The sequence below is a fragment of the Takifugu rubripes genome, chromosome 12 (assembly GCF_901000725.2).
Source record: "Takifugu rubripes chromosome 12, fTakRub1.2, whole genome shotgun sequence".
NCBI lineage: Eukaryota > Metazoa > Chordata > Actinopteri > Tetraodontiformes > Tetraodontidae > Takifugu > Takifugu rubripes.
The window spans coordinates 12,031,671-12,058,272 of record NC_042296.1 but is presented as its reverse complement, the minus strand read 5'-3'; the positions used below and the strand labels follow the sequence as shown (position 1 = coordinate 12,058,272).

Genomic DNA, 26,602 nt, shown 5'->3' with positions numbered 1-26,602 from the left:
TGCACAGTGACAATAATAACCGGTTGCAGTCTTCATGTAAAGTGGCAGTTTGGGATTAATTTGGAGAACTATGGTGGTGATTTTTATTCCCAATATAAAACATTTATTACATGGCTAGTATCACCCTAAATGCATTATATTTTTACATAAATGAAGCTATCTTGCCTCTAGAGACCCGAGGCCTTCATCTCTAGATTGTGACCAGATAATTCTAATGAACTCATTGACTTCCAGAAGACATCTAGTTATCAGCATCAACTCTCCAGGGGTGTGCCGGTTGGCCAATTAGTGATAGTTTTGATGTAAATTTATTTCCAGGCAGGTCTGAGTCATATCAAAGGCTCTACATTGGTAAATTAATGGTCTGGCACTTGATTAACTTCCTAAAACGTCAGCAGTGCGTAGTGGCAGCCGTGCCAGATGGTGGCGGTATTGCGCCTGATCTCTGTCGCTCAATCAAGCGAAGAAGACTCGGCAGCAGCACCTGCGACAGCAGAAGAAGAGAAGAAGAAGAAAATCGTTAGCAACACTTTTCTACATGCGGACGCTCTTTTCTACGCCTGCACCGTTCCGAATGATCCACAATGTTTAAGAACACATTCCAAAGTGGATTCTTATCCATTCTATATAGCATTGGGAGCAAACCTCTTCAAATATGGGAGAAAAAGGTGTGTTGATATCGAGTCATATTTCCACACCACACACTATGCTAACTGGCGAATTTGTCTCAAAGAAAACACTTATTAGTGTTACTAGCAGTTAAAGAAAGAAATTGTTGATTTTGTTTTCTATTGTTTCAAATGCAGCCTACAAAACGACCCTGAACTGCTTAAACATGTTTGTATTTACTGAGCTCACTGTTGTTGCTAAGCAACAAGTAATAATAATAGCGGATAAGCCATTTGTCACGTCATTTTCTGCACTTAAGGTATTTAAGATAGTATTGTTTCCTCTACATCGTGGGTCTTTAAATTAGGAAGGGATTTAATGTAAATTCATTAAACATTTGAAGACAGTGAAACGCAGCAAAACAGCAACAATATCAGAAACCAATGAAAAGTGATACTTTACCGTGATCCATGTTCATAGGTGAGAAATGGCCACATAAAGAGGATCACAGACAACGATATCCACTCTCAGGTGTTGGAAGTTGAGGGTACAAATGTCAGGTGAGCTTGGACCACTTTACTGTATCCTACTGCTCTAATCTACTCTTGTATTACCTTATATATTGTCTGATCATATCTTTCCTTTACAGTACTACCTACATAACATGCCCTGCAGACCCCAAAAAGACATTAGGCATCAAGCTTCCCTTTCTCATCATGATCATTAAGAACCTACGAAAGTATTTCACCTTTGAAGTCCAGGTAGGACACACTTATAGGGACCCTTATTCATATATCAACATATTCATATATACCAGAGAAACAGGTTTCCATCTTTAGAATCTAAAAAGCTTAAATTCTCTTATGTTCTCTCCTGGTCACTTAACCCTTTTCTCTATTGTGACAACTTTCAGGTGTTGGATGACAAAAATGTCCGCAGAAGATTTCGGGCAAGTAATTATCAGAGTACGACAAGAGTGAAGCCGTTTATTTGCACCATGCCGATGAGACTGGATGACGGCTGGAACCAGATTCAGTTCAATCTGTCAGACTTCACCAGGAGGGCCTATGGAACCAATTACATCGAGACGCTGCGCGTACAGGTTGGGAGGAGCGGCCATTATCGTCTCGACCGTCTCCACGAATGTCCCCAGCGTCTCTCAGTTTCTTGCCGTTTCCCCCTCAGATCCATGCAAACTGTCGAATAAGACGCGTCTACTTCTCAGACAGGCTGTATTCTGAGGATGAGCTTCCAGCAGAGTTTAAACTCTACCTGCCCGTCCAGAACCAGAAAGCCAAGGTTGACGCCACTCTGAATCCATCCCTTTGAACGTCCTTCCCGACTTGTCTAACTCTCCGTTTTCTGCTCGTTTCTTGCAGCAGTAGAATCTTCAGCTGCAGTCCTGGAGGAGGTCAATGCATCGATCAAACCCTCTGGATCACTGTCATTAATATCCGTATATATTGAAAATAGAGGCTGTGAATATATATGTTTATATATAGATTAATTTGAAACTGTGGCTCTTTTTCTGCACTGTATAAAAGCTCAGTCTTATTAAATATGTTAAAGTTGGGATTCACAATAATTAAAACCTTTTTTTCCTCACTGTTTAAAGAGCCAGAGATCATTTAACTGTAAAGGATTCAATGAAATGCTTAGAACGGCTTTGCTTCTTAAAATTCAGGTCTTTATGAAACATGATTTTCAGCCATATTTCAGAAAATGATTTGCATTCTCATTATGAACAGTTTCCTCCCCAAAGTCGTTTAAACAGTGCAAATAGGTCGCTGATCCGCTGGTTTAATCACATTCCAAATCAATCCTGACGTCTCAGGGCTGTTTTCCAAAGAGCGAATAAAAAAAAGGTCGTATATTTAGAAGGTTGATTGTCCTCCGTGCAGGGCAGCCTCATTAAAGTTCAACATTCTGACGTAAAGATCCATTTATACAAAGTTTGTTTTTTCCGTGGAAGTTGTGAAATGTAACTTTGCATCAACAACCTTTTCCATCACTCACCTTTTTTAGCATAAAGAATATGAAGATTTATCTGGCAACATAATAGAAAATATACACGGTCTTTTGTCTTTAACCTTTGACAGAAGTTAAAGTTGACATTCAGGAATCTATTGCTTTAGTGCACAGCATGCATGGCTTTAAAGTGCAAATAACACTGGTTCATATTAAATCAATGACTTCAGCATAATAAATCAAGATATTTTAAACAAACAACCAAAACCCTGAAATTAAAGCGTAGCTCATTATTACACATCTTACTCTCCTCATTACTCTATTAAACCTTCACTTTTTATAAACTTTCCTCTTTATTTTTCCACTTCTCTGACTTTGTTACATTTACACTCAATCAACAGCATCAATTGGAATTATTATACAGCTTAAATACAAGAAAGATGTGAGGACGACCCCCACAGGTGCATCAGCATCAACACCTTTGGATTCTGCCTGTTTCGCATCGTTTTGCCCTGGAAGGATTCTGCACTTCCCAGAACTCCAGGAATGTCTGCTCACCCAACCGTGTTTCCACATTGGGCCTTTCGGATGTCCGGGAAAATGTCAGGGATGGTTGGAAGAGTCTGATAAAGCTTTGGCTCAGGAGCAACTTCCTGTGGTCAGTTTTCCTCTGAGAATCCGAAAGGCAACAGCCGGTTTCCTCTCCTCCGTTACGTCACCTCAGGCTGGCATTCGTTTGACTTCGGTGTGAAAACTGGAGCCAGCTTGTCGGTTGCTATGTCGACCCTCCGTAATGTAGGACGTAGTAGTCGTGGACGTACATCAACACGGCAACGGGCTGACCGATGATGAGCGAGATCCACACAGCAGCGTTGCCATAGTTTCCGTTGAGGAAACGGCTCACAAACCAAGCCAGAGGAACCTGAGAGGATGAGTTCACAGGTCTGAAGTGTGTGTGTGTGTGTGTGTGTGTGTGCGGAGATGGAGGGCAATGAGGGAGTCTTACCTGAGCCATCATTCCCATAAAGGCCCATAACCTGAACATCCTTAGTGGAACACTCACCAAGTACTGAAACACCAAGGAAAATATCATCGTTTTTAAATGTAATACGTGTCGCTGTTTAAGTGTCCAGCTCCAAACCATCAGTTAACGCCTCCCTAAAAACTCAATTGTGCTTATAAATTTCATTATTTTTAGATATTTATAAAAAAAACACTTGTGGACGTAATCCTGCCTCTTTATCTAATTTGGGATGTGCATGTTCACATAAGCCCCATCAGTGGGAGAACAGCCCCATCACACAGCTACGCGCCCCCTTTGCTGCATAATTCGCCTCATTTTACTGGCAAACATAAATTCAGTTTAGCAGATTATTAAATCACCCACAACAACTGAATCCTGCTGCTTTACCTCGTGGAAGAAAGCCGACACCAGGAAGACGGCGGTCTGGGCCAGACGCCTGTTAATGCCCTTCTTCAACATTGGCTTGTAGAAGTGTCTGCAACACACACACACACACACACACACACACACACACACACACACACACACACACACACACACACACACACACACACACACACACACACACACACACACACACACACACTAAATTTGTCTTTGGGGAGGGGAGGCCAGGGGAGACAGTGAGGCCAACACAGACACAACTGAAGGACTACATTTCCCATATAACACCTGGGCATTAGACCAAAATAAGTACCGATAGATGAGAATAAAGATTTGTCAGTGTCAGAATATTGCGTTCTAACCTCAAGCACCACTTGTGGACGGGGATATTCCAGTTGGCCCAGAAATATGTGACAGTCTCTGAGTTCCTGAAATAAAGAAAGAAAGAAAACGAATCCTTTTCTGAGCTGTTCAAACCTACGTTCACAGCTGGACGCACACTTGTGCACGGTGGACAGTTCCAGAGACTCACCACCAGTCTTTGTAGAACTCTCTGTCTCCAAACTGCAGAAGCTCTGCCACAAAGTTCATGGAAGAGTGGAAAAACCAATAAAAGAATATTAACCATATCAGATGGTTGGGGACCTTGGAGGGGAGAGGAGAGGAGGAGGAGGAGGAGGAGGAGAGGAGAGGAGAGGAGAAGAGAGGGAGACAAGGAGGAGATGAGGAGGAAAAGAGGAAGAGAGGAGGATCAAGGAGAGGAGGGGAGAGGAGAGGAGAGGAGGAGGAGAGGAGGGGAGAGGAGAAGGAGAGGAGAGGAGAGGAGAAGGAGACAAGGAGGAGATGAGGAGGAAAAGAGGAAGAGAGGAGGATCAAGGAGAGGAGGGGAGAGGAGAGGAGAGGAGAGGAGAGGAGGAAAAGAGGAAAAGAGGAGACAAGGAGGAAAAGAGGAAGAGAGGAGGATCAAGGAGGGGAGTGGAGCGGAGAGGAGAGGAGGAGGAGAGGAAGAGAGGAGGATCAAGGAGAGGAGGAGAGGAGAGGAGGAGGAGAGGAGAGAGGAGAGGAGGAAAAGAGGAAGAGAGGAGGAGACAAGGAGGAAAAGAGGAAGAGAGGAGGATCAAGGAGAGGAGCGGAGAGGAGAGGAGGAGACAAGGAGGAGATGAGGAGGAGATGAGGAGGATCGAGGAGAGGAGAAGGAGACAAGGAGGAGATGAGGAGGAAAAGAGGAGGAAAAGAGGAAGAGAGGAGGACCGAGGAGAGGAGAGCGGAGGAGAGGAGAGGAGAGGAGGGGAGAGGAGAAGGAGACAAGGAGGAGATGAGGAGGAAAAGAGGAAGAGAGGAGGATCAACGAGAGGAGGGGAGAGGAGACAAGGAGGAAGAGAGGAAAAGAGGAAGAGGAGAGGAGAGGAGGGGAGAAGGAGAGGAGAGGAGAGGAGGTTAGGAAAGGTCAACTACCTAGATCACATGTTTTATCTACAGCACAACAGACTCACAGCTAACTTCAAAAGGCGCTCCACCATCCTAGAAAAGTTCATTTCCTGTCACAGATAAAAACATTGATTTCTTAACTGCTCTTATTTTGTAGGAATATAGTGTATTTATGTTTGTAGATACCTGGAAAGGTTTCATTGAGTTCTGTATGGTGGGAACCATCCACTGCAGGACACAGGGGGAAAGAGCTTTATCTCGATTGGGTGAAAACACATGACAGGAAACAACAACCTTCACAATAAAAGACGTCCTCCGTTCACATTTCCAAGCGTGTGCTACCTGAACGCTTGTCTATACTTGTCAAAGTCATTGTGAAAACACACCTGTTGTATCAGACCCACCAACAGCTGCATGAAGAAAAGCTGGGGGAGGCAGAAATTTAAGAAGTGTGTCAACGTGCGCAGACTATGGAGAATATGCTGGGACATGCACGTGTTCCCTCGCACCATTTCAAACAGCCGTCTCAGCAGGAACCTTTTACGTATCCGAGGGGACCGTGGGAAGTTTAGCTGGTAGCACAGAGTCGGGGCAAAGATGAAGTAATACACGTCTGAGGACACAACACAGCAATTTGTTATTCATCTCCATTTAGTTTCATTTCAAAGCTGCTGTTTTATCTCCATGGTTACCTCTGTGGGTAAGGTTTCCTGGGTAGGACACATGCGTGTGGCCCATGGAACCATTGGACTGTGCAACAGATGGACCTGGAGTTGGTAAATAATATCCATGTTATCAACTTTCTTGTCACATTTAAACCGTTAATTCTGACCGTTACCTATTGTCGCCGCTAGATGGCGGTATCAGCACCGCTACAGGGAATAAAGGCTGCTAAAGGAAGACTTTCCTCAAACATTCCAATAAATATAAAAAATCTAATCAAGCTCGTCTGCTTCTGATGCTGCTCCAAGCGTCAGAAGGCAGAAACACACTGCACTCGGGCCCTCAAAAGGTCGTTTTGAGGTTTAATATGAATCACGACTTGGGAACGGCAACCGTACCGGATTATTCCATAACTCTGTTTTAAACCCAGGAGCTCTGCAAGAATGCCAGAACCCCCCATTCCTCCCCAACAACACAGCACTTATTTCCACAACAGTGATTATCGCATGCTGGACTTACACGAGTACGATCGCGTCAGCCTCTTGGCTTTCGCTTGTCTGATTTCTCGACACCACTTGTTGGTTTCTTGGTACGAGTAAAGCTTCAGGAACAGCACTGTGTAGATTCCAAGTGAGATGACGCCCCCAACTACACACAAAAACACCCACAATGTAACCTGAGACTGACTCTGAATCCGTAGGATTTTAAAACCATGAATGATTTAAGAGACTCAGTTGTCTGGGAGCACCTGGGGTCACGGAGGGCACCGTGAGGACAGCAGCTGAAGGAAAGATCAACAAGCTGGCCAGGTTGAAAACGTGAAGAATCCGTCCGGTTGTTTCAGAAATGGTTCCCTGGAAATGATGAGACACACACAGCTGTGATAGGACACTGTGGCTTTAAAGCTTTATAATCAGAGGAGGATGTTTAATGAGGCCGCTCCGAGCAAACATCCTGAGCAGTAACAACGTTCTGTGGTGGAGGAGTGATGCGATAAAGGCCGGCGGCGACGCTAAGCTAATCATGCTCAGTTCTTACCACAGCCAGACGTCTCTCAATGTACAAAGCTGCCAGGACGAAGACATTAGACACTGAAACAGACGACAGGACACGTCCGTCAGAAACACACAAACATCATGACACCAGATTTTCACCAGATTACTGGCGAAGCAGCAGCGTAAATGTGTCCACATCGGCCGCTCAGAGGTCACCCTGGAGGTCAGAGATTATCCCCGACCAGGGTAAATATGTCCATTCAATTTATTGACTCGTGTACACACATAAAGCCGATTATTGCTGGAAAGGAGCCGATCTTCAGGTAAATAAGGACCAATTAGCAACGAGCCTGCAGTGATTTGCCTAATTAACGCAACAGCTGATTTTTCATGTCCCAGGTGAAACGGTTCAAAGCTTTGCTCACCAATGATAAGGCAAGCTGCAGGCCAGCTATAGGGGTCCTTCAGGAAGAGAGACACGACTTGGATGGGGTCCACCAAGATACCGTACCTGAAGAGAAAGGAAGGGCCAGACAATCTTATTACTATCATTATTATTATATATTATTATTGCTTTGGTATTTAAATTTAAGAAACTTCTGGCTCCGGTTCCTTTGCCCGCTTCTACTCACTTTATAATGTTCTCCAAAAAAAGACGTGCGTTACTCAGCACCTGCAAAAGACAGTTCAGGCAACATTAAACGCTAAAATGACACGAATGCGCCGCCGGAGTCGCTCACAACGTGCACGGAGGGATGGCGGTCACACCCTGGAGCTGTGTATCATTTCCATATCGGGCATTAAAGGTTAAGATCAGAGTCCAGCTTGAACTCAGCCCTCAGATAAACCAGGTGAACAAACACAGCAGAGCCGTTTCTATGGAAAACAGATGTTTACGATAATGAGGAGGTGGGATGTGCGATAAGGTGGTGCCGCGGCGAGCGTGCAGCGTGGTCTTCCCATTATGTGTGTGTGTGTGTGTGTGTGTGTGTGTGTGTGTGTTGAACCTTTGCCTCAGTAACCTCCAGTGAGGGAGGAAAGGGTTAACTCTAACCCACATACCGCATCTTTGGAAGACACACTCAAAGTTCAGAGCAGCTCCAGACTTCCAAAATGTTGTCGTTTGACGGCCACTGATACTAACCACCCGTCCCTCCCCCCCGCCCCCTCGTTTATCTGCAGCTTTCTTACGGTGGATTCAGACTGGGTTATGAAGTTAAACATGTTCCTGGGTGGCATTCAGAGAAACCTGCTCAGTGAGTTTCAGGTCAGGTCAGAGTGGTAATGAAACCCATTTAAATACGTGCGCGGTCTGCACACACACACACACACACACACGCACACACGCACGCACGCACGCACGCGCGCACACACACACGATTCTGTCACAGCAGCTCCCTCTCACATCGTTTTATTTCTCTGGGACGAGCCGATAAACTGAATCCTCAACTGCAGACGGCAAATCTAAAATTAGAAAGGTCTATTTCTGGCCGAACCTTATCCTGCACAACAGATCCCAGAAGGCTGAACAATCAAATGCGTAAAGGCTCAATGTTGTTTTTATTTGGATGATTAGACACGAAGGAGAACTGGTCACACGCTCACGTTTTAGGAAGTTCTAGCACTTCTACAGTTCTGGTTCCCCTTCGCGTTCCTATTGCCCAATTCTGCAGTTGGCCAAAGTCAACGTTGCCTGGTGACCACAAAGTAACGGACAAGGATGCAAATGGACCAAAAAGAGAAGAACCCTCTCGCTGCGCTGAGAATTATCACAAAAACTGCCAACTCAAACCACACAAAACTGTCCTCCGGGTCTGTGAGGGGACGCAGGGACAGCAGGCCCCTCCTGGACTTCAGATACTGAGGAAGGCAGAGAGTTCATGTGTCCTGAGGACACCTCAGGGGGAGGACACGTGCCCCGCAGCCCGAGAACGAGAATGCCGACGAGAATGGACGAAGAATGGCGACTCCAAAGATGCAGCGGGAAAATTCCCTAATTCCAGAAAGAGCAGAGAATCTGAAAACGAGCGGGACAAACGGAGCGCCGCTACCGGGGGTCTTGAAAAACATCGGGCTTCCATTTCTGATGTAGCAACAGCTCATCATTTTTCATCATTTCATCATCGTGGCGGTTTTCTCAAAGACTACGAGGAATGTGTGAGCAACGTCGGTCATCTTAATCACAACTGACGTGCCAGGAAACCGACCTCGCACACGGCCCTAAACGCACCTCACACGTGCGTAAGAGGGCGCTGACACTTCCTCTCTGGGTTCAACTCCCCGAGCTTAGAGGGGAACGGGAAACTGCGCCTCCCAACTCACCAGCATGACCACACACCAGTTGAGGATCCCCCTGTAGTTGCTGTAGCCGCTGGCGGAGCTCAGGAGGGACTCCTGCAGGACGTGGCAGCTGCAGAGGAGAAGAGATGAGGAGATGCACATCTCAGTGAGGAGGAGCACTGCAGTATAAAGAGAACCCTGCCAGGGAACACGGGTTTACATATTTCTCTGTTGGTAAACCAGTTAAACGGTTTTAAATTCCACCCAAACCCAAAGGAAGCTTGGAGAGAATGCGGTGGAATACGAGCGCTAACAGAGGGTCTGTTAGCATCTGAGATGCAGCAGCTACTTACATGAGTTAAGCTACTTATTGGCAAGCTGATATAAACTGTTTGTTTTGCACGTCTGAAAATTGGTGCACAGGTGGGCGCAGACGACCTTTGGAAAACAGCAAAGAAGGGAAAAGTCAGGTCAGAAGGAGCAGAAAAAGGAGAGTTTCTAAGCAGTGGAGGAAGGTGCAGCTGTGGAAGAGGCTGGAAAACTGGAGGGGAGGGCAGGTTCAGGTCAGAGGTCAGTTTATTGGTGTGAATATTTAACGAATCACTCAAAGCACCTGGGATTAAATAATCCAACATGATTCCATTCAAAGGGAGAAGTTTAAAGCTGTGAGGAGGAATTCATCTGTTCGGAAATTACACGTCAGCTGCGCTTCTATGACCTACTTAAGAACCTCTCCTGTGAATAAAAGCCTAGAAAAGTCCCTGGCACTGAAGGTGGCCCTGACCCGGAGAGGCGTGCGTCCTCGTTGGGCTTCCTGCTCCTACCTGAGCCTGTCGTGGATATCCTCCGCCGCACTCTTCTGTCCCCTCGGTGCGTTTGCGTGCTGCTGCCCCGACATCCGCGAGCCCAGATCCCCGTTGTTGCTCGCGGCTCTTAGCGCCTCGTCCGTTTTCGCCTTGGCGGGACACCGGGGCGGTTTCTCCCCGTGATCGTGCCATTTGCTCCCGTTGGCTTGCTTGACAGCGTTGCCGATGGTCGTCCTCCTGCGGCGGGCGGCTGGGCCTCTCATCTCGGCTCTGTCGCTCATCTCAGCCGCTCCTCTTACGCACTTCTATCTAACCTTGCGGGCATTGCGGTTCAAAGTGCTCCACCGGTGTTGCGCGCGTCCACGCGTCGCCTCAGCGGGAGCGGAGCGGGCTGCGCGGCTCTCAAGACGCTCCTCAGAGAGCACGGTCAAGGTGCAGTTGCAGCAGGGTTGCCAGGTCCGCGATTCTGCCCCCATCCCTCCGCTGGCGCTGCACTTCCGTGTGACATTATTAAAATTGCTCCTTATTCCAAATAGATTCATTCTCAGTGCATCTGAAAACCACATTTCATGTTGGCTAAAGAGGTTTAGACTATCAAAAGGTAACAAATTATGATTAAGTTACGCTGTTTAGAGATGAAATCTGAAGAAGAAAATCCGCTTTAGTTCTTTTTTCTTCTCTGATCACAAATAATAGGAAAATAATCTGGAGCAAGAAACGTTTCCAAATGTAAGTATTTAAGTTGATGTTTCCACAATAACACAAATACTTAATGTCAATCGCCATAAAGCAGGTTCCTCCAACAATAAAAGATTAACAAAAGTAACGAGCAATTTAATTGAGAATGCCCCGAATAATTTGTTCAGAACTTATTTATACGGATTTGCGCATATTCGTTTTTACACTTTGAACCTTCTTGTGTTTAAGAGAATGATAAAAAGAAACCAGCCTTTTGGGCGGATAATTTCACGGATATTCCTTATAATTCAAACGACAAAGGGTGCAGAAAACAATGTGATGGATATTACAACAAACTACAGAGATGGCGAAAAGAGAATTTCATCAATATGCTGATATTTTTTAAAAAAAAGTGTTTTCGAGGGACGGGGGGTGTTTCATGATTCATAGATGGAAAAATATGCCTGGGTTTTAATGTTTTATAATACACCTTTCACTTAGGGTCACAGCCAGTACAGTACAGTAATTTATCGTTTACCGACAAATGGGGAAAAATCCGACTTTTCCCCACGTAAAAATTGTGTTGTTAAACTTAATTGATTTTGTTTGTTTTTCAAACATACAATTTAGTTTTACAATTTTACAATTTTCTTTGTTCTACACATATTGTGATCACCACATCACAATCACGTATTATTGAACAGGGTCAAAGGAATTTGCCTGCGAGAGACAACAATACAAACATTTATTACGCCAAATATCTTTCAGTATTGGCCAAATTACCGGAACGACCATCAAAAAACTACAGTCAGGTTTGCTTGAGGTGCAGCCTGTTAACAGCCAATCAGGTGCCTGTGCGCTATCACGTGATATTTCTACCTAATTGGAACGTGGCTGGTTGCTCGAGGCTAGATTGATTCCTTCAGGGACAGTTGGAACGCGGACTACCTGCTAGCTAAACAGCGTTGCTCGTTGATCATCTGTTTAAAGACACGGTTTTTTATTTCCATCCTGTTTATGACACGGCAGAAACTCCTTTTGTCTGTTGTCAGTTGTTAAAAGGGATGAAAAGACTCAAGCGGAAGAAAGTAAACGTTGTGGGAGTGAATGGGGACGCGTCTGTCACCAAGGGTAAGTCCGCCACCAGCTGGTGTTTGCTGCGCTGCAAACTACAGATAAATACTTGTTATTTTAATACGTTTCTTCTGTTTTCATTCACCAATATCTCTGAATTCACATCAGCGTTTTGTAAATAGCTGACGCTTAGCTTGACCGGCCTGCACGACAACTTATCAGCTAACTTAACGTCACCTTTTTGCTGCCACCTCGTTTTAATTGAGTTAAATTTCCTCCTCATTATGATCATAGTCGTACATGTTCTATCTAATTAGAATACTTCCGCAGTGCCGCTTCTCTTTAATGCTTATTCCAGTTGTGCCTGCGTGGCAGCAGCGGAGAAAACTTTAGCAGCAGTTTGCAAATGAAGTTAAAGAGTCTTAACTCGGTTTTGTGCACAGCAGTTTATTTAGTGAATGTTTCTTTGTGTCAGGGGTTTTTCTGCACAGGCCACTAACTAGATTAGTCAGAGGAATCATTCGGGGTTTATTCAATTTAAAGTATAAAATCCTTTCTGTCTGTTGAAATTATGTCCGAAAAACAGAGACGAGTCTGTGGAAAACCCTTCATAATGTCCACCGACCAGGAAAACTGCAGCTTGTAACTTTCCTCTAACTATTCTTGCATCATATATTTGATTCATCTGCTTTTTTCCTCATCCTTTCTTCTTGCAAATATCTTATTTTCTCCCGTCAGCAAAACAATGTTCCCGTCGCTTCTTTACTGTTGCCTTATGCACTTGTCATATAGGACAGAACAGTGGACCAGCTCTACACCCTCAGCAGGGTCTTCGAGGGTGCATGGGAGTTTGCCCAACCAGTCCACATGTGTTTTGTGGACTTGGAGAAGGCATTCGACCGTGTCCCTCGGGGGGTCCTGTGGGGGGTCCTCCGAGAGTATGGGGTGTCGGGCCCGCTGATACGGGCCGTCCGCTCCCTGTACGATCGGTGCCAGAGTTTGGTCCACATTGCTGGCAGTAAGTCGAACTCGTTTCCGGTGAGGGTTGGCCTCCGCCAGGGCTGCCCTTTGTCACCGATTCTGTTCATAATTTTTATGGACAGAATTTCTAGGTGCAGTCATGGTGTTGAGGGGATCTGGTTTGGTGACCTCAGGATCGCGTCTCTGCTTTTTGCGGATGATGTGGTCCTGTTGGCGTCATCGGCCCGTGACCTCCAACTATCACTGGATCGGTTCGCCGCCGCATGTGAAGTGGCTGGGATGAGAATCAGCACCTCCAAATCCGAGGCCATGGTTCTCGACCGGAAAAAGGTGGAGTGCCTTCTCTGGGTCAAGGAGGAGATCCTGCCCCAAGTGGAGGAGTTTAAGTACCTCGGGGTCTTGTTCACGAGTGAGGGAAGAATGGAGCAGGAGATCGACAGGCGGATCGGTGTGGCGTCCACAGTAATGCGGACTCTGCACCGGTCCGTAGTGGTGAAGAGAGGGCTGAGCCGAAAGGCGAAGCTCTCGATTTACCGGTCGATCTTCGTTCCTACCCTCACCTATGGTCATGAGCTTTGGGTAATGACCGAAAGAACAAGATCACGGGTACAAGCGGCTGAAATGAGCTTCCTCCGTAGGGTGGCTGGGCTCTCCCTTAGAGATAGGGTGAGAAGCTCTGCCATCCGGGAGGAGCTCGGAGTAGAGTCGCTGCTCCTCCGCGTTGAGAGGAGCCAGATGAGGTGGCTTGGGCATCTAGTCAGGATGCCCCCTGGACGCCTCCCTGGTGAGGTGTTCAGGGCATGTCCCTCCGATAGGAGACCCCCGGGGAGACCCAGGACACGTTGGAGAGACTATGTCTCTCGGCTGGCCTGGGAACGCCTGGGGATCCCTCCGGATGAGCTGGAGGAGGCAGCTGGGGAGAGGGAAGTCTGGGCTTCTCTCCTTAGGCTGGTGCCCCCGCGACCCGACCCCGGATAAGCGGTAGAGAATGGATGGATGGATGGATGGATGGATGGATGGATGGATGGACTTGTTATATATCATATACCTCATATTTATTTGCTTTTTTTCCACAGAACCAAACGTTGGAAGGAAGCAGAAGTTGACAGAAATCCACCAGGCTTTGATCAGGTGGCCAAAAAAAACATTTTTGAGACGTCCTCTTTTAAACCACCAACATTCCAACCTTATTTGTGTTGGTTTAATGTTTTAAAATCCCTCTCAACTAATCCAAAGTCTTCCTTTAATGTGGCTCCTCGACCTACCGACCCTCCCCATAGGTCGGTGTAAATAACTGTTGGGTGGTTTTAATCAACGCTCATTTAAATGTGCAGCGATCCAGTCGACATCGAGACCCTGAAGAGGGCGGCGGCCACCAGAGGGGGTCTGCTCACGGACGAAGTGAGGAGGAAAGTCTGGCCCAAGCTGCTGAACATTAACGTCTACAACTTACCACACAGACCTGGTGAGTGGTTATCACACGTGCACGTTCCTGTGGGCGTCTCACCACAGCAGAACCTGTTCTGTTCCAGGCCGGGACGTGAGGGACAACCACAGGGACCACAACCAGGTGGTCCTGGATGTGAGGAGGTCCATGAAACGCTTCCCTAAAGGTGACGCCCGCACGCTTTCCCGCTGCTTTGAGTCCCTCCCACATCTGACGGTAACGCTCCGTGTCAGGAATGCCGGCGTCGGAGCGGGCCGTGCTGCAGGAGCAGCTCGTCGACGTCATCCTGGAGGTTCTGAAGCGCAACCCGCAGCTGCACTACTATCAAGGCTACCACGACGTGGCCGTGTCCCTGCTGCTGGTGGTGGGGGAGAGGATGGCCATCGCCATGCTGGACACGCTGTCCAATTACCACCTCAGGTTCTGCACGCGCTTCCTTCAGTACCAGAACGTGGATGGAATGACCGTATTTTGTTGTATTTGTTGACCGACCGTCTTTGCTGTCCCTGAACGGTCCGTAGGGACTTCATGGACCCCACCATGGACAGCACAAAGCACATCTTAAACTACCTGATGCCGATCCTGGAGCAGGTGGATGCAGAACTCTACGACTTCATGATGAGGTAACGTAGGATTCGGACTAAATGACCTGAATGTTGCCGTCGATGCATCAGCGAGGCGTGCGTGTGACGTGCACGTGCCTGGGCTGAGATAAGCCCAGAAATGTGGCCTCAGAAGACTCCACCCTTCTCTGAGAAGCTCTGCTATCGTCGCTCCTCTTCCCATTTTCTTCTCATCTCTGTTGCTTCACCCCCCCGTCACTGATTAGGTCTTATCAAAGCTCGCCGCCTGTTGCGCAACTTCTCCCCGTCCCAACGACCGTCCCACTGATTTTTCTGCTGTCGCCTGTCCTTCCAGGGCGGAGGTGGGAACCATCTTTGCCCTGTCGTGGCTCATCACGTGGTTCGGCCACGTGCTGTCGGAGTTCAAACACACCCTGAGACTCTATGACTTCTTCCTGTCCTCTCACCCTCTGATGCCCATCTACCTCGCCGCTACGGTAGGAACACGCACATGGGAACACGACGTTCTTCCTGGTAGAGGCTCTCAGGTGTTGGATCCTCTGCCCCGTCCCTCTGCTCCTCAGATTGTGCTGCACAGAGAGAAGGAAGTGAAGCAGACCGAGTGTGACATGGCGATGGTCCACCACCTCCTCTCTCGCATCCCCCAGGACCTCCCCTATGAGCTCCTCATCAGCCAGGCCCGAGACCTGTTCGCCCGCTACCCTCCATCTTTACTGGCCAGGCGAGCGGCACTTCAGTCCCACAAGAGGTGAGGAGATTTTTCCCCTCCACATTTAGATGGAAAGTAAATGGACCTTATGGTTGTTGCGACTGACTGCACATTAAATTAATAAGATATTCAGTTTTCCTGTCTTTGCCATTTTTGTCCCCCCTTAATATTAAATAAAGTATATTTCCTTGGGATGTAGTTCCGATAGTGGTCAGCAGGTGCTGCTGCTGCTTCAGCTCGTTACTCGGACGTTTCCTGTTGTTCGAGTCCACATCAACACATGTTGTCCTCAGTCTTCTTCCGGTGTCCTCCCGTGTCCCCACCTTCCATACCGAGTGACGTCTGGGCAGCTGATGCCATAGATTGTTCAGCTCCCATCATGCATTGCTCAGCACAGCTTCTTATGAGGCAATGTCAGTGAAACACCTGACTGTTTTCCCAGTTTTAACCTTTTTTCCCTGTCCCCCCCCCCCCCTCCAGCCTGTCCATCAGCACCTTCCAGGCCTTTCAGCTCTCCACCCTTCACCAAAGGCCCGACTCTGTCCTCCAGCGCCTCACCAAGGCCCACGGCGCCGCCACCTCTGGACACGGTACGCGGCGCTGCTCATCTGATCCTGGATGCTCAAACTATGCAGAGTCAAAGTAGCTGTGAGATATTTAGACGCAGGCAATTTAGCCTGAATCCATCTGGGGAAGCATCATTCATCAAAACAACGCAGCAGTTAATATGTCGTGTCCAACAAATGCTGCTCCCCTTTGGCCGATCAATAAGCAGTCAACAAACGATGTAGCACCCCCCCCCCCCCCCCCCCCCCCCAAGACCCATCCAGGGCAAATTTAAACGCGGCAGCAAACGGCTGCTTTTAAAACGCCTCCTTGGAACGCTTCGTCCCAAATGACCGTCGACGGCTCCTGACGTGGTCTCACGAGCGGTAAGAGAACGTTTGGAATCATCTTGACCCCTCCGTGTCCCCCCCCCCCCCCCCACCCCCCCGACCCTCCTTCTGTTGACACGCAGGCCTCGGAGCTGCTCTGTCCCGGGACCGCGGCCAGCTGTGGGGGAAGGGGAACCGGATGGTGAAGATGGCGGTGTGGGGGTTGTCTGCCACCCTGGGGGCCGCCATGCTGGCCGTGGCTCAGACCGCCATGGAGTGGGGGCCCGACGTGCTGCTGCAACTCTTCTAGGGCGGACAAACGACACCCGAACGGGCCGTCGCCACGGAGACGAGCCGTGGGTCGTTCCGGCCCGTACGAGACTCCCGGAGACGTTCTGATCCCTCTGGATTCCTGCCGCCGTGCTTGTTCTGTAGCCCAAAGCGCCCGTAGCCACGGCGATGACGCGTGAATATAAACGATGAGGAAGGCAGGTCGGTTCTCCCTCTTCCTCCTGAACGATTGCAGCTATGAGCAGCAGAGATGGAGGAGGAGGAGGCCCGGGAGCCACAGGTATTAATGCTGTTACTCCTGCCTCTGCGTTCACACTCCACTTTCATGCATAAAATTATCTGTTGCTTCCACCAAATCTCAATATTTCATAGGGACAGAAAGCAGTGGGGCTTTGGCAGATGCATTTGCATTATTTTTATATTTTCCCGCTGTTGTGCCCCCCCCCCCCCGCCGAGCGAAGACACCAGTACTTTATATGTGAAATATTTAGCAGCTTTGCTCCAGCCTCCAGCTTTGACCCCCCCCCCCCCCCCCCCAGAAGAACGTAGGTCTTCTCCAACATCGTCTTTCGCTCCTGTTTTAATCCTGTTATGAAGATCTTTTAGAGCCACGGACGCTTTTATTTCCACGTTTGTGATAAAAAGATGAGTTTTGATGTCATAGTGTCGGATCCCAACGACCGGTGTCGACAACGACTCTTACTAGTAGCAACGATGTGGCCACGGACGCGTTTGGACGTAAACATAATCGGAGTTTCATAACCTGAAAAGGGAAAATGAATAATAGAAGCGTTTCCTACCTGAGGTACGTACACATGTAGAGCACGGGGCTCCGTCCCAACAGCAAAGCAGCCTCTGCTTGTTGCCTCTGAAACATTTATTAGCTTTTCACTAGCTCGTAGCCAAGCCGCCGCATACGCTAGCACGGCCTCACCGGGGTCTGAACGCTCTCCGCTCGTGAACGTGTGTTTTGCAGAGGTGAATTTTAGGTTTATTTTAGCTGGAGTGACTCGGGCGAGCGCGCCCCCACGTCAGCGTGCGCAGTTTTGTGTAATGTAACGAGTAGTGAGAGTGTTCTACAAATCTAGCGTCAAATTGCGCCTCGGGGTCATTTTGAAGGATGGTGGAGCCGGTTAATCAATCATTCCATCAGGCCGACCACACGCTATAAAGGTTTAGCAGAGGGTTTATCCACGACTGGCCTCTCCCTCATCAAGTATTATGGGATATTCCCAATCTGTGATGGGGCTGTTTTTTGAGCACAAAGACTGTGGAGTGATGGCAGGTGACCACGGCAGTGGCAGGCGTGGTCGCTATGGCAGCCGCTGGCTCAGAGCCAGGTGGAATCAGCCCACTGTGAAGGTCTTTTAAAGTAGTCTTTCTCATTTTATTTATTTGTTGTTTTGGTGTTGCTGATTGGTAGCAGCGTATTTATTTTCTGAGCCTGATTGGATCTTTCTGTGCTGTTTGAACACTTGATTGTTTGGATGTGTCTGTAAAATGATTGCTTTTCATCATCAGCAGCAGCCTCCGCGTAATTCAGAAAAAGGTACCACTATTAGCCGCACGTTAGCTTAGCTTAGCATGAAAATTGAATTAGCGCTCTGTCTTCTCACTGTGAGTAAAGCAAATAAGGGGTGGGGCTTTAAAAACCCAAATGTGCTTTAAATCTGCAGTTTTCTGTAGGATAAATGTTCCAAAATCCAGGGCATTGACCTATGCAACACGGTTAGCATGGGGTGCGTTACAGTAAACGTGGTTACTACGGGCAGCGTTGTGTGTGCATCCAAATCTAGCATCTATGCTAAAGGCATCCGCTTTCAGGAGAAACGACGCCTAAGGTCTGCGATCTTTAATCAAAAGTGAAGATGATACAGTGCTGTTGTATCATTAGAGTCAAGTAGACCCTCATGCAATCATAGCCGCACATGCCAGAGGAGGCTGCCGGTGCCAGATCTTAATGAGGATTTTATCCCTGCCTCTGGCTACTGGCGTGCTCGGGATGCTTCTTTCATTTCTCTTTATTTTATTATTATCTTTGTTTGTTTCCTTCATCGGGCAAAGGCCTTCTGATAAAATGATTGAAGTGTGACTTAAATCTACTAGGACTCTTTTGGGATGCCTCCTGGCGCTGATTCTCTACGTGGCTTTAGCATCCTCTAATGTTGGTAACGGGTTCCTTCAGACATCCAGGTCACCCACCACATCCCTCCCTCCTGAGATGCCTGTTCAACCCTTCCTGGTTTTAGGGTCCCACTGGTTTCTGGTTTTCAGGTCAGAGTGAGACGTCGTCAAGAACTCCAGATCTTTGTCATCTCTGATTTTACTTTAGATGCATCTTTCCACGTGTGGTTTTAAAGTTTTATTTACTGGTTTAACTGATGATTGTTTTAAAAGTGTTGCCTGTAAGAGAGGACATTGTGAAACGATCCCTTTGTCTTTTCATCAAAAGTTGCACGACGATCAGTGATTCAGCACAAATGGTCTTTTTAGGAAAATCCAAACGGTTTAATCGTTAATTCGCTGTTTGGGGTTGAGTTGTTGTAAAAAGGCTGAATTTGAAGTGTGTGAGTGTGTGTGTGTGTGTGTGTTTGTGTGTTCTTGATACACACTGAGTACCAAAATACTCATTCTACTAGCAAAGTGGGGACATTAACATCATTTTGGCGGTTCCAGACCTTGAAGCTTTAAGATGTGGTTCTGAGGTTGAGGTTAGAAATGGGTTTAGGTTGTGGTTAGTTAGGTTAGTTTGGACGGTTAGTCTTAGTGTAAGGGGCTGGGCTAGAAAGTCCTCACAAAGATAGAAGTACGTGTGTGTGTGTGTGTGTGTGTGTTATTCCTGTGGGCACTTGAATGATTGTTCCTCACATTGTGGTTGGATTCCTGTACCGAGTCCCGACAGAACACATTCTGTTGATGCATTAAAGTTGTGCACAGCGTGTGTGTGTTTATTGGTTGATCTGTGCCCACCTGCAGGCTTCCAGAACCACAAAAGTCACAAAAATGATCATTCAAATCTCAACTTTAACCGGCGAAAACTGCAGACGGCTGCTGTCATCAAAGCTAAAGCAACATCCCAAATATTAAGACAAAACATGAAAGAAATCTCATCCAATCTCCGTTTTCCGTCCAGAAAAACACCAAAATCCCAGGAAATCGGGCCTAAATTTGCCACTTTGTCCTCTGAGGACGTTCCCGCTGTCGCCTCATCCGCTGCGTTCGACGGGTCTCCTCGGAGAAACGAGGTCACCGTTTGTGCGTTTGGGCGCCACGTGGCCGCACATCTGTCCGTCCGGGCCCCGGGGACCCGACCGGAGCCTGGGAGGAAGAGGGGAGCAGGGCTGGAGGGAGGAGAGAAGAGGGGAGCAGGGCTGGAGGGAGGAGAGAAGAGGGGAGCAGGGCTGGAGGGAGGAGAGAAGAGGGGAGCAGGGCTGGAGGGAGGAGGGAAGAGGGGAGCAGGGCTGGAGGGAGGAGAGAAGAGGGGAGCAGGGCTGGAGGGAGGAGAGAAGAGGGGAGCAGGGCTGGAGGGAGGAGAGAAGAGGGGAGCAGGGCTGGAGGGAGGAGGGAAGAGGGGGATCTGTAGCGGAGGAGAGGCCGGCTGGTGGCTGAGCCGCGAATTTACCCACAATCCTTTGAGGATTTTTAATAAGGCGTCGGAGGTGAGTTTGATCCAAGTTCAGAGCAGCTGTGGGAGGGGCTGAAGCGCCGCAGCGTCGCCGCCCCCCCCCCCGAGTTCGCTGTCCAGGTGTGCACGAGCGCTGAAACCGTGCGTGTGCACGACTGGGAATTGAAGGCGTTACGCATGTGTGAGGAAGCACAGTCGGATCCTCGTGAGGAACCAGGAGCGCGCTGGGGGGCCGCAGCTGCTGCGGGGCGCCGCATCACACACACACACACACGTGCGTGCACGTGCGCGCTCACATCGCCGCCTTTTAACCTTTTGAGCACAACAAAATGACATTTTAATTCCCTTCGTTGCGCAATCATGAATCACATTTGGGTGAATCCAGTGAGAACCCGAGACGCTTCAGTAAAGGAGGTTCTGGGGCCGTTCTGGGTCCGTCTGACCCGGGTGGAGGTGCCATCGTGGACACACACGAGCACACAAACACAAGCTCCTCCTGCCCCCCCCCCCCCCCTCTTCCTCGGTCCTTCACTCTGTCATGGATCAGGGAGCATGTCCTAAAAGGCTTTACAGGCAGCGTGTGTGTGTGTGTGTGTGTGTGTGTGTGTGTGTGTGTGTGTGATTTTGGGGTTTGACCTCTGTTGTACTACTTTTTCTGCCGTGCGCTCTAGTTTCAGGCTCGCGCCTCAAACACAAACAGGAAGCTGCTGAGATGTGCTGAGATTTCCCTGATCGGACCTTTTCTGGTTCTGATGCATCAGCTCAGCGTAGCTGCTTACTGGTGCAACTACGGGTCCAGCACGAGCGCTCCGTTCCGGCCCCCCCTTGAGCTGGACTCTGAAGCCTGTTCAGGCACGTCCTCAGAAGTGTAGTTATTTAGTAAGCGGTCTTAATTAAGTCGCTCAGAATCGGTGAATTCAGCTACGAGTGGGCGTGGCTCACGTGGCCATTAGCATCGACGCTAGCAACAGCAGCCGTGGGGGGTGATTACCCAACACTTCTACCTCTCTAGGAACCTGGGTCTCCTGTGGTACCGACAGCAGGAACCTCAGCAGCCTCCTGACCCACATCCTGGATCTCTAATGACTCCGGGGTCTCGTTAACACGTTCGGGCGTCGTTCTCTTCCACGCGTGGACGCCTGAGACTGACCCCCGACCCCTCGGTCCTCGTCGTCCTTACGTCCCGCTGGCCTCCACCCCAGCTGGCCTCGCCTCCTTCGTTTCCATGGAGACCACAGGAAGTGAGGATCAATAGATCCGAGACGGTCTTCACTTCCACGGACCAAAGTAATGAACGACTGAAGACGGGGAGCCAGTTGACCCCTCTGACCCCCCTCATCAGAGTCCTTAACGTCATGCGTTGTTACCCTTGTAGCTAACAGGCACGTGCACGTGCACGCTCGGCCCTTAAATCAGCATCTTTCTCGCTCCCCTCTGCCACAATCTAAAATCGAACCAACTCCTCCAACACGGATGGATGGAAGCCGTTTTCCCGTCGTTTTCCAGCATCTGATCTCCGCCTCTGTGATTTCACACTTTGGCATTTGGTTAAAAGTTTGCTCCCTTTGCAGCACCAGCTAATTTAAGATGTGTCATAACTAAGTTGTTAATCTTCCCGACCAGCTCCGGCTGGTTTGGGCCGTCATCCTTTACAGCAGCCACATATATGCAGTAATCTAATTTACACACGCGCGCGCACCAGACACAGAATTGGCTAACAAGAGACAGCAAGTAAATTTTCCGCTTGAATTGGATGTGTGTGTCGGGAGTGATGGGATGTGTGTGTCGGGGGTGATGGGATGTGTGTGTCGGGGGTGATGGGATGTGTGTGTCGGGGGTGCGCGCTGCAGCGAGGGGCGCGTCTTCAGAGGCTGTGGAACAAGTTTAATGGCAGGAACGGATCAATCTGTCTTAAGTCGCAGGGATCTTTCTCATGTCCTTCATCTGGAAACGCCGGCAGGAAAATGTGTGGCGCTGGCAAATGTCAACAAGCGCTAAGTGTTTGCCCGTGTGTGTGTGTGTGCGCGTGCGTGTGTGTGTGTGTGAGAGAGAGAGAAATATGAATTTGTTGTTAAATGTCAAGACGTTGGCAGTCTAATAGCAGTGCTGACAGATGATCCATAAAGCTATAAAGTGATTGGTTTGGATATTCTTTTTTGTTCATCTAACCCAACTGTCACAGCGGACGTGTGTGTGTGTGTGTGGGGGGGGGGGGCTCTTTTTGGAAAGACGGCGTTTGTTTTTCCAGAAACACAACCGAGAAGACTGTAAAGACAGTCGCGTCTCAGAACCAGAAACTCGTTTAAACTCCTTAATTCAGCATCAAAACCACTTCATCACATGTGAAACTGGACTCACTGGTGACATTTGCTGCCTGGATGGTCAGACAGCAACAATCGTCCCATCAGACTCTCTGTCTCCGATGGCTGCTGCCTAATAAAGGTTTGTTTTTAGCACGAGGTGCGAGCGGCGGCTACAATAGCAGATGTTTGCTAAAGAGACCAACGACGACATCGTCACCTCCGTCCAATCAGCTCCTGTTGCCTCCTATCGGCCGCTGGGATGTGGGAATATTTTGAGAGGGAACCCATCTTGTATATCAGTGTGTGTGTGTGTGTGTGTGCATTCAGCCAGCATAGTGAGGACATCTTGGGTGTCCTCACAACTTCAAAGGGCTGTTTGAGGGTTAAGACGTGGGTTTAAGGCGGGTTAGGGTTCGTTGGGGTTAGGAGCCGTGTGATATAAAAGCCCTCACGAAGATAAAAGGATGTGTGTGTGTGTGTGTGTGTGTGTGTATGTGGGGGGGGGGAGTTCCATTAGGCGTGAAGCCGCGTTTCCGATAATTTGAGGTGATCTCCACCTGTCGGGGGCCTTCAGGTGTGGGAGTGAATGACGTTCTCTACTGGGATTTATGGTGTATTCATGCCCAAAAAGTCCGTTATTGTAGTGACCAGAGAGTGTGTGTGTCTCTGTGTGTGTGTGCGTGTGTGTGTGTGTGTGTGTGTGTGTGTGTGTGTGTGTGTGTGTGTGTGTGTGTGTGTGTGTGTGTGTGCGTGCGTGTGTGTGTGTGCGCGCTGCAGCCGTAGGCCAGCCTCCACGAGCAGAGATTATGTCGTGAATATGCGTCCGTGAGCGCGTGCTTGATTATGCTGTCACAACTTTAGACACGACGCTCCGTTTCCATCTCGGGCCGAGAGCCGATCCACTCCGGGCTGCGGCGCTCGTCGCAGGGCGCCGTCCATCACACGCTTCAGTTTGTGTTTGCAGCCGCTGCGTAATTTAAAAAGAAGCGCACGCACACACACACACACACACGCACACACGCACGTGAGATTGAGTCTCCTCCGTGTGGGGGATGATCCGCAGCATCCTTTTAGAATCTTCTGCGTGACTTCTGGGTTTAATCTGTAAACAGGAAATCTGCGATTAATCCTCCTAAAGTTTTATTAAAGGGGCGGTTTGTGACTTCCAGCCAACACCAGCATTAAAGGAATATTTGCCCGGGAGACAAAAAACTCCCGGCTGTCGGGTTTTCACAGTAAATGGGCCGTTGTTATTTTTAGGGGAACTGCTCCTTTAATGAGCCTCGTCATCAGAACCGGTCTGGACCATCTCAGCTAACGAGGGTGTGATTCCCCTCCGCACTCGAACGCCTCGCCGGATCTCTGGATCACACACACACACACACACACACACACACACACACACACACACTTTGGGGTATTTGTTTATTTCAAGGATTCAACAGATCGCTGATCAATTCCCCGCCAGTGTAATTACTATTGATCGTGCGGAGGCCGACGGTCTGAGGGCTGCATTCCGATAAAATAACGCTTCTCCAAGCGCACGCGCACGCAAACAAGCGCTCACGACGGTTAATGACAAACGGGAGGAAATGTGGCGGCTTCGTTCTGGTCCCAGATCGGCACCACGAAGGTGGTTGGAACTGTCCCCTGGAGGCAGGAAGGGTCGGGGTTTGACCTTTTGACCCCACGTGGCTGTCGGGTTTAAAACTGCTGCCACATAAATCTGAGGACTGAGTCCTTGTTTCTTGCCAGAGCTGTTAAAGATGCTGGGTGGCTTTAATTTAATCTTTCTTCTTCTGTGGTTGTCCAACGACGGCGTCCCAGAATCCCCGGAGTCGTAGAAAGGTGTCCCTACCCCACCTCCCCGTCTCCTGTTCTCCGTGTTCTGCCCGTTAGACCCTTCCGATAAACATTCCTCTCATTTGTTCCTCCCCAAGAGCCAAATTTGCCGACTCATCCAGCCTCAAATTTGTGTGTGTGTTTGTTTTAATACGCGTGTGCAAGTGACTGTTGCATCATAAATCTTTTAGTCTTCCCAGTCAGCACAAATCCCCCTGCTGACTGGCACATATGCATCACACACACACACACACAGACACACACACCTGGTGAGACAAACATCTTCTAGCAGTTTGTGTTACTTATGTTTATGTTACTTTTGGCTGGATTAAAGACGGACGAGCACCGGGCGGGATGAGCGAGCAGAGAGGAAGCTCAGCCCAGTGGGGGGGGGGGGGGCTGATGGAGGAGGTGTGAGGAGAGGAGGCGAGGAGGAAGTGGGCTTATCTCGGTGGCCAGGCTGCAGCGGGGTCACTGCGCAGACTGACTGAGGAAGGACAACAAACAAACAAACAAACAAACCAAAGTCGCTCTGCGTGACGCCTGAGAGCCCGGTTAAAAATAAAACGCACGCGAGCGAGCGGCGGGTCGGGGAGCCGTACGTGCACGTCATTAGGCTGCGGATGTGCACGTGTGCAGTTTCCTGGGATGCTCCGGAACAGATCCCAGCCCAGCCCGATCCTGCCGCCGAGGCGTCGCCGTTCACGCTGAATCCTGACGCAGCGCCAAGGTCGCTCGGCATCTGGGACCGTTTGCTCTCAGACAGCAACAAATCCGGCGTCCGCGCGCTCTTATCGGCCACATTTACAGACGATCCAGGAGTTAAAGCACTTGGACGAATATCCCGAGTGGCTGTTCGGCTACAGACGGTGTTATTTATAAATCGAATGTTTCTCTGGACTCCACACAGAATCTCAATAAAAGCCACAAAACTCGGAAATAACAGGCGGGAGCGGCGACGGCGGCTTCCAAGCCGCCATTACTGGCGGATGGATGATGGAGAACAGGGTCCGTTCCCGGCAGCACGTGAGGCGGGAAGAGTTCCGCCTGTAATTGGTGAATGTGGGTAAAAAGTCTGTTCCGGGGATCAGAGGAGGGTCATTTTTAGTCCGAAGGCAGGAAAAACAAAAGCTGAGGGTTCGAACGGGGCAGAAAAGTAGACGCCGATAAGAGCGCAGAGCTCCGCCCAGCCGCCCGTCCCTGCCGTCGCCATGGTAACCAAGATGACTGAAGAGAAGGTCAAAGGTCAGAGGCGCCCCTAGGATCCAGAACATCAGTAAACTTTATTGAGCTCTTCCTTGGCCCTCCACCAACATCCCTTCCTAACTTTGGAGTCATTACACTGGAGCTCCTCACATTAGCTCTTTGGCGGCGGTAATAATATAGCACGCTAGCTGATGCACACGCTCCCAGCGGAGACATCGCCCCCACGTGTAGAGAACGTGGCTGGATGCTAACGTGAGCCACCTCCTCGGTGCTTTATTCTGGAACAGGTTTGTGGTACATGAGCCTTGTTTCATGTTATATGTGCTTTGTGCTTCATGTCCTCCCCGACGAATGTGCCGCCGCCGCCGCCGCCGCCACACTTGTCTGTGCTGCTGCTGTGCACATTAAACTCTCTTCCCACCTCTTCTCCAAATAAAAACATCCAAACACCTAAATAGTTTTGCCTTTGGTAGGAAAAAAGGGCAAAAAGAGAGTCTGACAGCTTCACATGGGGGAGTCCTGAGTAAACAAACGGATCCAGAAAGTGCTGATCCAGCATTTCCCGAACCCCCCCGATAGAACCTGCTCCCCTCCCCTCTTCGTCTGTTCATTAAGGTCAAGCTTTTCTGGTGAAAGTGGGGAGAGATGATGAGAAAGATGAGATGGAAGAGGATTTGGAGCTAATTGGGGTAGTGGGAGGAGAGAAAATGGGCTCAGATGGGAGGAGAGGATGGGAGGGGAGGGAGAGGGGAGGAGGAGGGGAGGGAGAGGAGAGGAGAGGAGGGGAGGAGAGGAAGGGAGGAGAGGAGGAGGGAGAGGGGAGGAGGAGA

General features: G+C 49.1%; 3 protein-coding genes across 4 annotated transcripts; 2 read left to right on the top strand and 1 right to left on the bottom strand.

The window, feature by feature from the left end:
• Positions 1-457: 457 nt before the first annotated feature.
• Positions 458-2,219, top strand: cfap20 (cilia and flagella associated protein 20). Of its 2 annotated transcripts, none has more exons than XM_011609439.2 (6): positions 458-668; positions 1,090-1,169; positions 1,259-1,370; positions 1,523-1,711; positions 1,795-1,908; positions 1,992-2,219. In XM_011609439.2, the coding sequence occupies exons 1-6, from the start codon at positions 585-587 to the stop codon at positions 1,992-1,994; spliced, it is 582 nt and encodes a 193-aa protein (XP_011607741.1). In that variant the 5' UTR covers positions 458-584; the 3' UTR covers positions 1,995-2,219. The 2 variants fall into 2 exon arrangements, with proteins under 2 accessions (XP_011607741.1, XP_003969400.2); XM_003969351.3 differs by having other exon boundaries at positions 459-668; positions 1,989-2,219.
• A 691-nt stretch (positions 2,220-2,910) lies between these two features.
• On the bottom strand, positions 2,911-10,609 carry dgat1a (diacylglycerol O-acyltransferase 1a). Its single transcript, XM_003969352.3, has 17 exons — positions 10,176-10,609; positions 9,394-9,481; positions 7,704-7,744; positions 7,497-7,582; positions 7,115-7,167; positions 6,825-6,930; positions 6,596-6,724; positions 6,106-6,180; positions 5,923-6,026; positions 5,800-5,838; positions 5,600-5,641; positions 5,479-5,523; positions 4,518-4,630; positions 4,348-4,413; positions 3,989-4,076; positions 3,584-3,646; positions 2,911-3,499 (listed from the first exon to the last, which is right to left on the bottom strand). The coding sequence occupies exons 1-17, from the start codon at positions 10,436-10,438 to the stop codon at positions 3,353-3,355; spliced, it is 1,548 nt and encodes a 515-aa protein (XP_003969401.1). The 5' UTR covers positions 10,439-10,609; the 3' UTR covers positions 2,911-3,352.
• A 562-nt stretch (positions 10,610-11,171) lies between these two features.
• On the top strand, positions 11,172-19,737 carry LOC101079832 (TBC1 domain family member 20). The gene is made up of 10 exons (XM_003969353.3): positions 11,172-11,966; positions 13,967-14,021; positions 14,225-14,355; positions 14,423-14,503; positions 14,571-14,757; positions 14,859-14,960; positions 15,256-15,397; positions 15,485-15,669; positions 16,111-16,220; positions 16,649-19,737. The coding sequence occupies exons 1-10, from the start codon at positions 11,900-11,902 to the stop codon at positions 16,813-16,815; spliced, it is 1,227 nt and encodes a 408-aa protein (XP_003969402.2). The 5' UTR covers positions 11,172-11,899; the 3' UTR covers positions 16,816-19,737.
• Positions 19,738-26,602: the final 6,865 nt, after the last annotated feature.